This window comes from Ochotona princeps, chromosome 24, assembly GCF_030435755.1.
Source record: "Ochotona princeps isolate mOchPri1 chromosome 24, mOchPri1.hap1, whole genome shotgun sequence".
In the NCBI taxonomy this organism is placed as follows: Eukaryota; Metazoa; Chordata; class Mammalia; order Lagomorpha; family Ochotonidae; genus Ochotona; species Ochotona princeps.
Genome location: NC_080855.1, coordinates 10,122,672 through 10,134,712, shown reverse-complemented (window position 1 = coordinate 10,134,712; position 12,041 = coordinate 10,122,672). Strand labels below are relative to the sequence as shown.

Here is a 12,041-nt window from a genome sequence, read left to right as displayed (position 1 = left end):
TAATATCTGTGGGGTGATTTCTGATTTGCATGAAGTTGTAAACTGCTTGAGGACAGCTGAGGTCTCTTGTCCTCACTTCTGGCAATTCCTACAGCCTGAGCCGAGGGCCAGGCAGAGGCTAGCTGGTGAAAGGAATGAGTGGATGTTGGTGGGACCTGCTTCTGCTGTCCCCACTGGCGCTGGTGTCAGCATGTCGGACACTCAAAGTCACACCATGTCTGTGTCCCTCATCCACCCCCTCTACCACCACAGTAGGCGGTAGTCAGGCCAGATGGAGGTCAGGGCCAAGCCCAGCTCACCCTGCTGAGGCTGAGATAATTAGGGGCCTGTGTTACTCACAGGTGACCAGCCCAGGATACTCCAGGAAGTGGTGGAGACACCCAGGACCCCACCCAGCGTCCTAGTCCTTTCTGTGGCTCCTGGAGGGGGAGGGCAACTCTCCAGGAAGGGATGGGTGGGCGGGTGGCAGGGCAGTTGTGTCACTTGTCACCTGGGTGAGGAACAGAGCAGCTGCTGCAGGTGGGTGATTAACCACTGGGCCCACAGTGGACTGAGGCTGAGTGTTGCACCAGGGTGGGAGGCCCAACTCAGGGGTCCCCAGGAACAAGAAGGTGAGAGCAGAGGAGAGCCACTGTTGGAGCTTTGGCCCCAGACGACAGCACTCACAGGGCCAGCATCCCTCCTGCCTTGATCACAGAGAGGACAGGAGGAGCCCAGCCAGCAGCGGGAGGAGGCTTCTCATCACTGGTACCTGGCAGTCAGTGCAGAGGAGCTAGGGGACACCAGGAGCCCCACACGTTAATGCAGAGCCTGAGTGGCCAGCTGGCAATCTTTGGGGCCCATCCACAGGTAGTCCTGACTGGGAATGCAGACCCTGAAGTGCTAACCCAGAGACCCCATGGGCATCCCAGTGGCACTGGCCTGGAAACCGGGCTGAGGTCTCAGTGGAGCAAGGGGGAAGAACTTGGCTTGAACTCTCCTGTACCCAGGCCCTGTACACATCCTGCCATGTGGGTTTGGGCTCACATATGGGCAGCATGGGTAGAGGAGGAAGGGTCCCAAGTGTCTCACTATTACTGTGGCAACTTCTGGAGCTCCAAACTGGGATCCTGAGGTCCCCAGGCCTCACCTGCCATTCCTCTCCCTCCAGGTCTTTGATGCCTCTGCTGGACCCAGACTCGGGGCTGCTTATACTGGCAGGAAAGGTAAGAAAGAGTCTCTCCCAACATCTGCCACCCAGGGCTCCAGCCCAGAGGCTGTGCCCGCCCTGCTGTCCCCACAGGGCCCAGGCTGTTGCCTGTATTCACCTAGAGGCACAGCCACCTCCAGGCCTTTGCCCATGTGTCTAGCTGAGTGGTACCCCTGAAACGGCAACCTCAGGAGGCCAGGCAGTTGGCACCCCACATGCCTATATAGAGCCCCTGGCACTCACTGAATCTGTGATGAGCAGCAAGTGAGCGGAAGACCCCCAGGGCCCAGCTTGGTGCTCAGCAGGTGTGAACCCTGCACAGGTGGCTGTCTTGCCTCTGTCCCCAGAGTACTGGGGTGCAGCAGGGGCAACAATGTGGGCAGCAAACAGAACCACATCTGGTCTTGTTTCAGGGCGAAAGTCAGCTGTACTGCTATGAGGTGACCCTGCAACAGCCAGCCCTGAGCCCAGGTGAGGCCTGTTTATCCCACCCTCCACCCCACCTCACACCCTGGCTGCCACCAACTGTCTTATGGTATCCGGCAGTGACTCAGTGTGTCCTGGAGGGCATTCTGCAAGGGGCAGTTCTTGTTCCCCGGCGGGCACTAACTGTCATGAACTGCGAGGTGCTGCGTGTCCTACAGCTGAGCGACACTGCCATCATCCCCATCAGTTACCATGTGCCCCGCAAGGTGAAGGCATCCTGCCCGGGAAGCTGGGGCTGGGCATTGGAACAGGGACCTGGACCTCACCAGCAGCCTGCCCGTCTGCCTTCAGGCTGTGGAGTTCCATGAGGACCTGTTCCCGGACACTGCTGGCTGCATGCCTGCCTCTGACTCTCATGCCTGGTGGGCTGGGAGCAACCAGCAGGTAGGGCCAAGGCCTGGCTTCCTGCTCCAGTGGCCTGGAAGCCCCTAGCTTATCTACACCCAAGTCGCTAGGCCTCTCTCTGCCCCCTCTCCCTAACCAGGTCAGTCCCCTCTGACCTGGGGGGCCCAGACCCCCCACTGGTTCAACCAGCAACCTCCCCACAGGTGCAGAAGGTCAGTCTCAACCCAGCCCGCCGACCCCATCCCAGCTTCACCTCCTGCCTGGTGCCCCCTATGGAGCCTCCCCCTGGCATGGCCCAGCCTGCAGAGATGCCCGTGGATGATACCAGCCCAAGTGTAAGTAGCAGGCTGCCCCTCCTCCTCCCATAGCTGAGGCCATGGCCGGTGCTTAGAGTGACCTGGGCCACCAGATGGGGATATATCTTAATTCCTCATGGCCATCAGGCATAACGGAAACTGAAAAATGCACGAAGCTCACATTCAGAGCTTGGCAGTGTTTCCTCAAGTGAGCAAACACTTGAAAAGCCAGACTTTGCACATCAAAACCATTTTTTGGATTCTCTTTAAATGTTCACAGATCTCACACCCAGAGCGGAGAGTGGCGGCTGCCACCTGCTGTCCCTATAGTTCAGAGTTGTGTCTTTTTCCTCCTCAGTGTTGTCCCAAGTCACCATCCCTCTGTCCACCAACCTCCATCTCCTTCATGCTTACAGCAGAGGCGCCTGACCAGCCTGGAGTCCCCAGTGACCCAGGGGTTGGGTCTGGACTCCCCTCTTTGGCCATTCACCCCAGGGCCTGTGTGCTAACCAGGGTGCTTCTTCCCAGGAGGGCTTCTCCTCCCCACCCAGCTCCCTCACCTCACCCTCCACGCCCTCCAGCCTGGGGCCCTCACTCTCCAGCACCAGTGGCATCGGGACCAGCCCCAGCCAGAGGTCATTGCAGAGCCTGTTGGGTAAGAGTCACTCCTTGCCACAGGAGCCCTGAGCTGTCCTGTGTACTCCATAGTCCCTGCCCAGAGGGACACCCCTTGTTCAACCAGACTTCGGGTTCCCAATGGAGTCATTGGTCCTGGGGGCTGGGATGGGGCTACTCTCTCACATGTAGAGACTACAGGAGGCCTGGGCTGTAGGGTTCCAAGCAGCACTTCCTAGAGCTCCAGGTTCCCCTAAGAGAGTCCAGCTTCACATAAGGGCCTTGTCCCTTGGTACGAGTCCTGGCACACTGTGTCCTGGCACACATCTGCTCGGGCCCATACCATACATCTTCTTTCCCTGGGGGCAGCTGGCATTCCTGGACTTAGGGGCAGGGCTGTAGGCCCAGCATCCTCACACATGGCTCGGTGTCCCTGCTGCCCGTCAGGCCCCAGCTCCAAGTTTCGCCATGCTCAGGGCACCATTCTGCATCGAGACAGCCACATCACCAACCTCAAGGGGCTCAACCTCACCACACCCGGCGAGAGTGATGGCTTCTGTGCCAACCGGCTGCGTGTGGCCGTGCCTCTGCTTAGCAGCGGGGGGCAGGTGGCTGTGTTGGAGGTAAGCTGCCCTAGTCCAGCAGGACTGCTCCTCAGGTCCCTACAAGCAGGCAGCAAGGGCACTGAGGGCATTAGCTACCCCTGGTAACTTACTGACGGGTATCCAGGAGAGGCAGACCCTGTAGTCAGCCGAGGCACCCCATGCAGTAGATGCCACTCCTGTTCCTGTTCTCCCCGACACAGATGGGCTGACGAGGCACAGTGAACCGCGTGACCTGGCTGGGTCATACAGCTGTGTAATGGGTGGGCAGAGTTGGCCTTCTAGGCTGCCTACTTGAGCTTCCTCCACACTGCCACCCCTTCACTTTCTGGGGCTCCCTGAGTGTCACCTGGGTTCATAGCACAGGGTGGCAGCCCCTGCCTGGTGCTGATGGCTGTGGGATGGGGGTACCTCCCACAGCTGCGGAAGCCTGGTCGCCTGCCTGACACAGCACTGCCCACGCTGCAGAACGGGGCAGCCGTAATGGATCTAGTCTGGGATCCCTTTGATCCCCACCGCCTGGCTGTGGGTAAGGAGGCTGGGTGCCTGGGCTTGAGAGCAGGCCCCAGGTCCCAAGTGAGAGCAGGGGGCCCAGGAATCTTAGGCCAGCAATGACGAGCAGCCACTTCTTGCAGCTGGTGAGGATGCCAGGATCCGACTGTGGCGGGTACCCCCAGAGGGCCTAGAAGAGGTGCTCACCACGCCTGACGCAGTGCTCACAGGTCAGAAAGCCCCCGGGGCTGCGGAGGGGCAGTGGCCTCCAGGAGCATCTGTGTTTCACTCCTCCCGCCCTGGCCTTCCCTCAGGCCACACAGAGAAGATCTACTCCCTGCGTTTCCACCCGCGGGCAGCTGACGTGCTGGCTTCCTCTTCCTTTGACCTCACGGTTCGCATCTGGGACCTTCGAGCAAGAGCCGAGCAGATGAGGCTGCGGGGCCACCAGGACCAGGTAGGACAGCTGTAAAGGCAGATGCCAGCCATGAGGCCAAAGGCCACCATTCAACCCCTTCCGTGTTGGCAGATCTTCAGCCTGGCCTGGAGTCCTGATGGACAGCAGCTGGCCACCGTATGCAAGGATGGGCGTGTACGCGTCTATGAACCCCTGCATGGGCCTGAGCCCCTACAGGTGAGCAAGTGTGTATGGGCAGCAGGGCATGGTGGGGGTTGCCAGCAGCTCAAGGGCCCTAGCTGGGCTTCATGTTTTGTGTCTCCACAGGAAGGGCCAGGGCCTGAGGGGGCCCGAGGAGCCCGGGTTGTCTGGGTGTGCGATGGTCGCTGTCTGCTGGTGTCTGGCTTTGACAGGTAACGACCCCCCCAAACCACTATCCCCAGGCTTCAGCAGCTGCCTCTACACCCCATCCCCACAGTCAGACCATGGCAGACTGACAGGACGTGCGTCTGCCTCTCACTGGATGGGTGGGTGGGTGGGTGGGTGGGCCAATGGACAGAGGAGCAGTTGGGTAGCTGGATGTGGGTGGTGGGGCTGGAGAGGGCCCAAAGGGTTGAGAGCAGGTCCCACTGCCGTGTTGGATAGGCGTCACTGAAGCACAGCAAACAGACCTTGGCCTGAAAGATGAGCACCCTGTGCTTGCAGCAGGGACCAGGGAGGACTTCTCAAGGGAGGTGTCACCAAAGTCAGGTCACAAAGGCTACGTTAATGTGTGGGTGGCATGAAGTGACCCACCCAAGTGGAGCTGAGGGGGAGAAGTCCAGGCATGTGGGCCCCCGGACGGGTGTGGAGGCCAGGACTGGGCAGAGCAGGGCTGGGCAGCAGTGATTAGAACCAGGCTGCTGCCAGCTTTACATTCGGCCTCTCCCATGCCCGGGAAAGGGTTCCGGGCAAGTCTTGGACTGGCCTGGCCTCTCCAGCGCTAAGGCCCTGCCTCTGCCTGGCTTCTCCACAGTCGCAGTGAGCGCCAGCTGCTCCTGTATGCAGCTGGAGCCCTGGAGGGCGGGCCCATGGCAGTGCTGGGCCTGGATGTGGCTCCTTCAACGCTGTTGCCCAGTTATGACCCGGACACTGGCCTGGTGCTCCTCACAGGCAAGGTGGGCTGGACAGGTGTGGGTAGTGGTGAGATGGATGGGAGGGACCTCACCTCTGGCCACTTCACTGTCAGTTTCTTTCATTCCAGGGTGATACCCGCGTGTTCCTTTATGAACTGCTCCCCGAGGCTCCTTTCTTCCTGGAATGCAATAGCTTCACATCGTCTGACCCCCACAAGGTGAGGCCACCTTCCTGCTGGACCAGCTTCCCATCCTCAACCAGCACCACAGAGCTTCCTCGCCCCCATGTGGCTACGTGGGGGAAGTGCAGGAGCCTGTGGGTTCAGCAAGTGGGAGCTGTGGGGTGATGCTGCAGGAGCCAGTTGTGAAAATGTCTAGGATTTTTTAAATATATATATATATATAGTTTACTTATTTGTTTGCATCTACTAGAAGATCAAAATGACAGATATATACACATCCATCTTCTGTCTGCCTCCAAGACTGGGATAGGCCAAAGCCAGGCATCTGGAAATCTATCCAGGTCTCCCATCACGTGGGTGCCCAGGCTACCTGTCCTGCAGCCATCATCTCCTACTCCCCAGGATGCATTAGCAGGAAGCAGAGTAGCTGGGACTGGAGCCAGGACACTCTTGGGACTACAGGGGTGGTCCCTTCCAGGGAACAGAAAGTACCAGAAAAATCCACTCCTGTCTGGGGATGTTGAAAACAAGCCATTATGCTCAGCCATTATTAAATGATAAACTGCATGAGATTACATTATATGAGATTACATTACATGAACCTATAAAAACTCAGGTAATAAACACAGCTCCACACGCACACACAGACAGGTGCTGCATCCCCAGGTCAACTGTTTTTAATTGCTTCTGCACTGAACATTTATATGCTTTCTAACTATGACTTCTAAGCATCACAGCATGACAGCTGTTTACACAGCATTTGCATTGTGTTAAGCACTGTGAGTGATTTAGAAAGGACTGCAAGTGCTTGGAGGGTGCTTGGAGGGTTCTGTGCCAGCGCCTGGTATTTTAGGTAAGGGACTGGAGCATCTGCAGGTTTAGTCTGCTCAGTGGGTCCTGGAACTGACCCAGGAATAACACTAGATGTCTACGCTCAGTTTGTTCCTGTCACTTCCTAATTATTCTCCCTTTTTAAATTAGTTTGAAAGACACAGCACTCTTCTGCTGGTTTGTGCCCCCACAAGCCTGTGATGGCCAAGACCAGGATGACCATGGCCCTGTGGTCTCCAGAAGCTTTGGCCTCCTGTCCCAACTTCCTCTACCCTTCCCCCACCCTCAGGGCTTCGTCCTCTTGCCCAAGACGGAGTGTGACGTGCGGGAAGTGGAATTTGCTCGATGCCTGCGGCTGCGCCAAACCTCCCTAGAGCCAGTGGCTTTCCGGCTGCCCCGAGTCCGGGTGAGATGGAGGCCCAGGGCTCCAAAGCCCAACCCTGTCCAGCTGCTTCCTAACATCTGTTGGGAGATTTGGGTCTCACCCTGTCACTGCCCTTTGGGATTCCTGCCCCTTGTCCCGCAGAAACTCTTGGGAACCAAGCACAGACTTGGGGCTGGGGGTTGGGGAGGAGCACATGTGCCTCGGGGCTCTGGTCAGTGTCTCAGGCATCCCTTCCTGCCTCCGCAGAAAGAGTTCTTCCAGGATGACGTGTTCCCAGCCACTGCAGTGATCTGGGAGCCTGTGCTCAGTGCCGAGGCCTGGCTGGCAGGTGCTAACGGGAAGCCCCGCCTGCTGAGCCTACAGCCCCCTGGCATGACCCCAGGTAGAGTGAAGGACTGACTGGGTAGGGGACAAGAGGGGGGCTGAAGGCTCAAGTCCAGCTGTTCATGCCTGCTGGCACACAGAGACCTCTGGCATTCCTAAGGATGGGGGTGGCCCATCTCTACCCCATCTCCTGAGTCCCAGGGGCAAGTCCCCACCCTCACCCCCTGGATCTTCCACATGCATACTCTGATACTCAGAGGCTATGGTCACTGCTAGTGCCACCTCTGGGAATTCTGCCATGGAATCCTGTAGGGACTGGCACCAAGCGGTCCATCCAGGGGACTTTCTGATGTCTGTCCTTACTGTGCCCAAGTGAGCCAAGCCCCCCGTGAGGCATCTGCTCGGCGGGCCCCATCCTCAGCACAGTACTTGGAAGAGAAGTCAGACCAGCAAAAAAAGGAAGAGGTAGGCAAGGGAGAGGGCTGCCATGACTGGGTGAAGGGCCCCGGCTGCGCCCCACTGTCCAGTTCTTCAACTCTGCCCCAGGCTGGCAGTGGAGCTACACATCACACCCGCTCCATGCCAGAGTTCAGTAGGGAGACCACTGCTGACTTGGTGTAACCCCCACCCCAGCACCTACAAGAAGCTGGCAGTGGTGGGGGCACTGAGCAGCCCTCCAGCCAGGCCTAATGCAGCCAAATCCAAAGGTTGGGGCTCCCAGTGCCTTCGACATTCCAGTGTGCAACTGAAAATCTGAGGAATGGTATGGAGCTGGCCACACCTGTGTCTGATGCCACTACCACAGCCTCTGTCCAGACTTCCTGACCCAACCTCTGTCCTGACTCCTCTCTGGCACCTCTCTATGGCAGAGCCCACTTCTGTCTGAGGTCTCCTGTCTCCACTCCTCCTCTCTCTCATTCTTCTTCTGACTGCAGTACCTATTTCAGTGAAAACCCATCAGCTTTGCCTAGGCTCATCAAGAAAATGGCTTCCCCAAGAGTGTTTGGGCCTGAGGCATGGGGCTTGGTTGTTCTGGGTTCAGAGAGTTCTAGTCCCCTCCCAACCCTTCTTTCTGGCCCTTTTCCATACCCCCAGCTGCTGAGTGCCATGGTGGCCAAGCTAGGCAACCGGGAGGACCCGCTGCCACAGGACTCCTTCGAAGGAGTGGATGAGGATGAGTGGGTGAGTGGCCGGTGGGTCTCACTCCTCCTACACCCACAGGCAGCCCTGAGTCACCTCCCTTCTGGAGCACACTTACCTCCCTCCCACTTGCGGTTTGTGCCCCCAGGACTAGCCTGCCCACCAGTCACTGCTGGCCTCACCTGCCACTACCATGTCTTAGAACCACGTGGTACCCCGGCACCTCTCACAGCTTCCTCTCCATCTGGAAGATGCCTCCCCTGCCCAGCACGTCCTGGCCCATGGCCTCTGGGCCCTGCAATCCTGTGGACTGCCTTCACCTCTGCTTTCTCTGTGCCTGGCTGCCTGTTCTCAGATGCCTGCTAGCATGTGGAGCAAAGGGTATGGGAGGGTGGGCAGGGGGTGAACAGCGTGGGCCTGGGCAGGCCCCGGGCTCCTCGTCTGCCCTGCCTTCCTGTTGACCAGGGGCAATCCCAGCTTGGGCAGATCCAAGCTGGTACTTTCAGCTACCACCTGCCATCCCATCTTGCCTGTTGTCCCAGTTCATCATGGACCTGGGGGGCTGGCCCCCCACCAAGTGATTTGGAGCAGCACCAGCCTCAGGGGCCTGGGACCAGTTGCCCAGGCTCAAAGCCAGAAGGGAGCATCTCAGATCTGCTGGTCCAACTTGGAGGGTAGGTGCCCCACAGGGACTGGCCCACAGCTGCCCTGGATGTTTTCAACAATTAAACCTTTGTACGCTGGCCACCCCTTGTGCTGTGCTTGTCTTGGGGCTGGCTGGAGAGGGGCAAGGACATAATAGTAGGAACAGGTGATGTGGCCCTGGCTCTCCTGGTGCCTCAGGGCTTTGCCCCGGGCCACTGGGACTTGGTTCATTGGACACACAGTTGCCAGCGGTGCCCTGGACCCTGGATGGTGGCATGCAGTCATGAACAGGAGGGCATCAGCTCATAGCCTCATGGGAGGAGTGGGTTGGTAGAGAGTGGCAGGAGCCACACCGAGGCCAGTGACACGTGCAGGGGCATGGGGGAGGTGGCCAGGAGATTCCCATACCAGCACAGCAAGGGCCCTGGCTGGGGGAGGGGCAGCAGTCCAGAGAGCCATCAGAGGCAGCCCGGATTTCATTTATTGAGGGAGATTTCATTTATGTGGGAGAGTCCTGCTCACGCTCCCACCAGACACTTCTCCAAACACTTGACCTCCAAGAGTGGAAGAGAGGTGAGAGTCTTGTTCACAGGGAACAGATTAGAGGCCACAGACTGGGGTGTAAAAGGCTTAGAGAATGCGAATGTGGTGGAGGGACTAAAGAGCCTTGGGAAAGATGGACAAGATCAGATATGTGTGTGGAGGTGTTGCACAGAGAGGAGGACAGGAGACCCTAGGGTGGACTGGGACCCTGTCACAACGCCGGGCAGAGAGGGGCTATGGCAGTGGGGGAGGAGGGGCAGTGACTGGTATGTCCTGGAACTCCCATGGTGCTGGCCGCCCTGAAAACACCAAGAGCATGGCTGGTGCACTACAAAGTGCCGAGCTGTGGCAGGCTCTGTGGCCCAATGGGTGTGCTTGCCAGTATAGGGTCTGGCCTCTCAGGGCAGCCGCATCCCCTGTCAGAGTGTCTGGGAACACCTGGTTCAGATCCAGCAACCCTGCTAATGCACTGGGAGACCTGGGTTCCTGCCACCCACAGGGCTGGTCCAGGCACTGGAGGCACTCGGGGAGTGAACCAGTGGATGGAAGATCTCCCCCTCTCTCCTTCCCCCCTCGGTCACTCTGCTCTTGAAGTAAATAAACATTTTCGTAAAAATAAAAAATGTTGCATTGTTATATCCTGTGAGTTATATCTCATCTAAATTGTCCTTTTTTCTTTTTAGAGACTTGGCGGGCAAGGCACAGCTCTGTGGGATTAAGGGGGCTTCACTGAGGAGGTTAACAGGGAAAGCTGGGAGGTGTCTGCAAACAAATGTCCCTAAGGGTGCACAAGGGAACTGGACTGAAGCCTGCTTGCTTGCAAATTTCCTGTTTTCTGTGATAGAAGAGCCTGGGAAATTTCTCTGTTAGGACAGAATCCATTCAGGTAAGCACAAGAACCATGATAAGGAGCAGCCCAGACCAGGCTAGGGAATGGTACCCACCGGCATATATATGGCACAGGTTGGGGGCGAACCAAGCAGGGGGAGTTCACATCACCCACTGGCAAACCTGAGCACCAGAATGGACTGTGGGTGGGCTGGGTTTGGTCGCAGCACACACCAGTACAGATAAGGGCTTGGACAGGGGCCTGGCTGTGCTGGGCTAGGCTGTAACCCCCACCAACCTAAGCTGAAATTGAGGGTGAGCCAGTTTGGGCCAGGCTGTAGCACCCACTAGCAAAAACTCAGGTGAGGCAGGTCATGCCAGACCAAGTTAGACACCCAACCAGCACATGCAAGACTGAGGGGGATGCGGCAAATCTGGTAGGGGGATGTGGAGGGCTCCCCTGCTGGATCACCACTCCCACTGGAGAATGTTAGGGGGCAGACCAGACCAGGCAGAGCTACAACACCTGTTGGCCTCGTGTGAGCTGGACCAGGGAAAAAACATGTTGGGTTGACTGTTCTTACTGGTGCAAGTAAAAGAGTGGATGTGGGCTGGTTGGGCTCTGCCACAGCATTAGCTAGCAGATGCTAGAATGGGGGGCTAATTCTGTCAAGCCAAACTTCAAAACCACTTGAAGAGCGCATGATCTGAGAGTGGAAAGGGGCCCAATAGGGAAACAGTGGACACTTCCCTCCTGGAATCCCACTCTGTCTGATGAGCATGAGAACCAGGACTGGGGCAGGCATGGCTAGACAGAGTGGCACCCATTGGCAGGTGTATGGGCTGGATAGTAGGGCTGGTTGGGTTGAACTAGGCTTCAATGCCCATTGACGTGTATGTGAGCTGAATGGGATGTGGGACAGACTGGACCAGTCTGCTGTACATACTGGCAAGCATGGGAACCAGGGCAGGAGGCAGGCCTGGTGAGACTTATTGTCAGTCGCTCCAACTAGGCTGCAGCTCCCACTGGTTTATGTGGCCAAGTGTGTGGTGGGCAGGGTTGGGATGAGCACCAACACCCATTGGTTTGTGTAGAAGAAGGGGCTGGAGGCAGAACTGACCCAGCAATTGCAACCACCAGAATATGCATAGGCTGACTGTGCTGGACCCTGTTTTGGCAAGCATACCCAAGAATCTCGTCTGGGATCACTACAGATGAAGTTTTTTGGGGGATCTCCCCAATCAACCTGCCAGACTCAGAACCCCAACCATGAAGAGAAGTGCAGGTTCCATGGTCTGACCATGGAGTCCATGTGTCAAAGCTGAGCTGTCTCAGAGGCTCAGACGGAGCAGTGTTGGACAGCATATCCAGGTGTACTTGGAGAATATGGTAATACATTGGAGCCTGCACAGGACACCTGGCACCACAACAGAATAGAAAAATTGATCAACTGCCCCAGCCAACTGGTGGCAGTGAAAATCTGGGCAAGTGGAGACACTGAGATGGACTATGTCAGCCAGTGGATTCTGGAGAGATTTCATTGTGCTTGGAATGGGGAGACTGGCACCAATTCAGAAGTTGAACTATCAAAACCACTTGAGCGGTGACCTCGGAGCATGCCCCAC

General features: G+C 57.4%; 1 protein-coding gene across 1 annotated transcript in view; it reads left to right on the top strand.

Moving 5' to 3' along the window:
- CORO7 (coronin 7) overlaps positions 1 to 9,146 on the top strand; it is a 45,520-nt gene extending 36,374 nt beyond the window's left edge. Inside the window, exons 10-28 of the mRNA XM_036492966.2 lie at positions 1,151 to 1,205; positions 1,603 to 1,660; positions 1,736 to 1,881; positions 1,967 to 2,059; positions 2,224 to 2,355; positions 2,845 to 2,971; positions 3,379 to 3,554; positions 3,954 to 4,062; positions 4,169 to 4,255; positions 4,340 to 4,482; positions 4,555 to 4,659; positions 4,750 to 4,835; positions 5,438 to 5,579; positions 5,666 to 5,755; positions 6,840 to 6,956; positions 7,182 to 7,317; positions 7,633 to 7,724; positions 8,355 to 8,441; positions 8,548 to 9,146. Coding sequence (XP_036348859.2) covers positions 1,151 to 1,205; positions 1,603 to 1,660; positions 1,736 to 1,881; positions 1,967 to 2,059; positions 2,224 to 2,355; positions 2,845 to 2,971; positions 3,379 to 3,554; positions 3,954 to 4,062; positions 4,169 to 4,255; positions 4,340 to 4,482; positions 4,555 to 4,659; positions 4,750 to 4,835; positions 5,438 to 5,579; positions 5,666 to 5,755; positions 6,840 to 6,956; positions 7,182 to 7,317; positions 7,633 to 7,724; positions 8,355 to 8,441; positions 8,548 to 8,553 — 1,987 coding nt within the window. The 3' untranslated portion in view covers positions 8,554 to 9,146. The remainder of the gene's footprint in view (positions 1 to 1,150; positions 1,206 to 1,602; positions 1,661 to 1,735; positions 1,882 to 1,966; positions 2,060 to 2,223; positions 2,356 to 2,844; positions 2,972 to 3,378; positions 3,555 to 3,953; positions 4,063 to 4,168; positions 4,256 to 4,339; positions 4,483 to 4,554; positions 4,660 to 4,749; positions 4,836 to 5,437; positions 5,580 to 5,665; positions 5,756 to 6,839; positions 6,957 to 7,181; positions 7,318 to 7,632; positions 7,725 to 8,354; positions 8,442 to 8,547) is intronic.
- Positions 9,147 to 12,041: the final 2,895 nt, after the last annotated feature.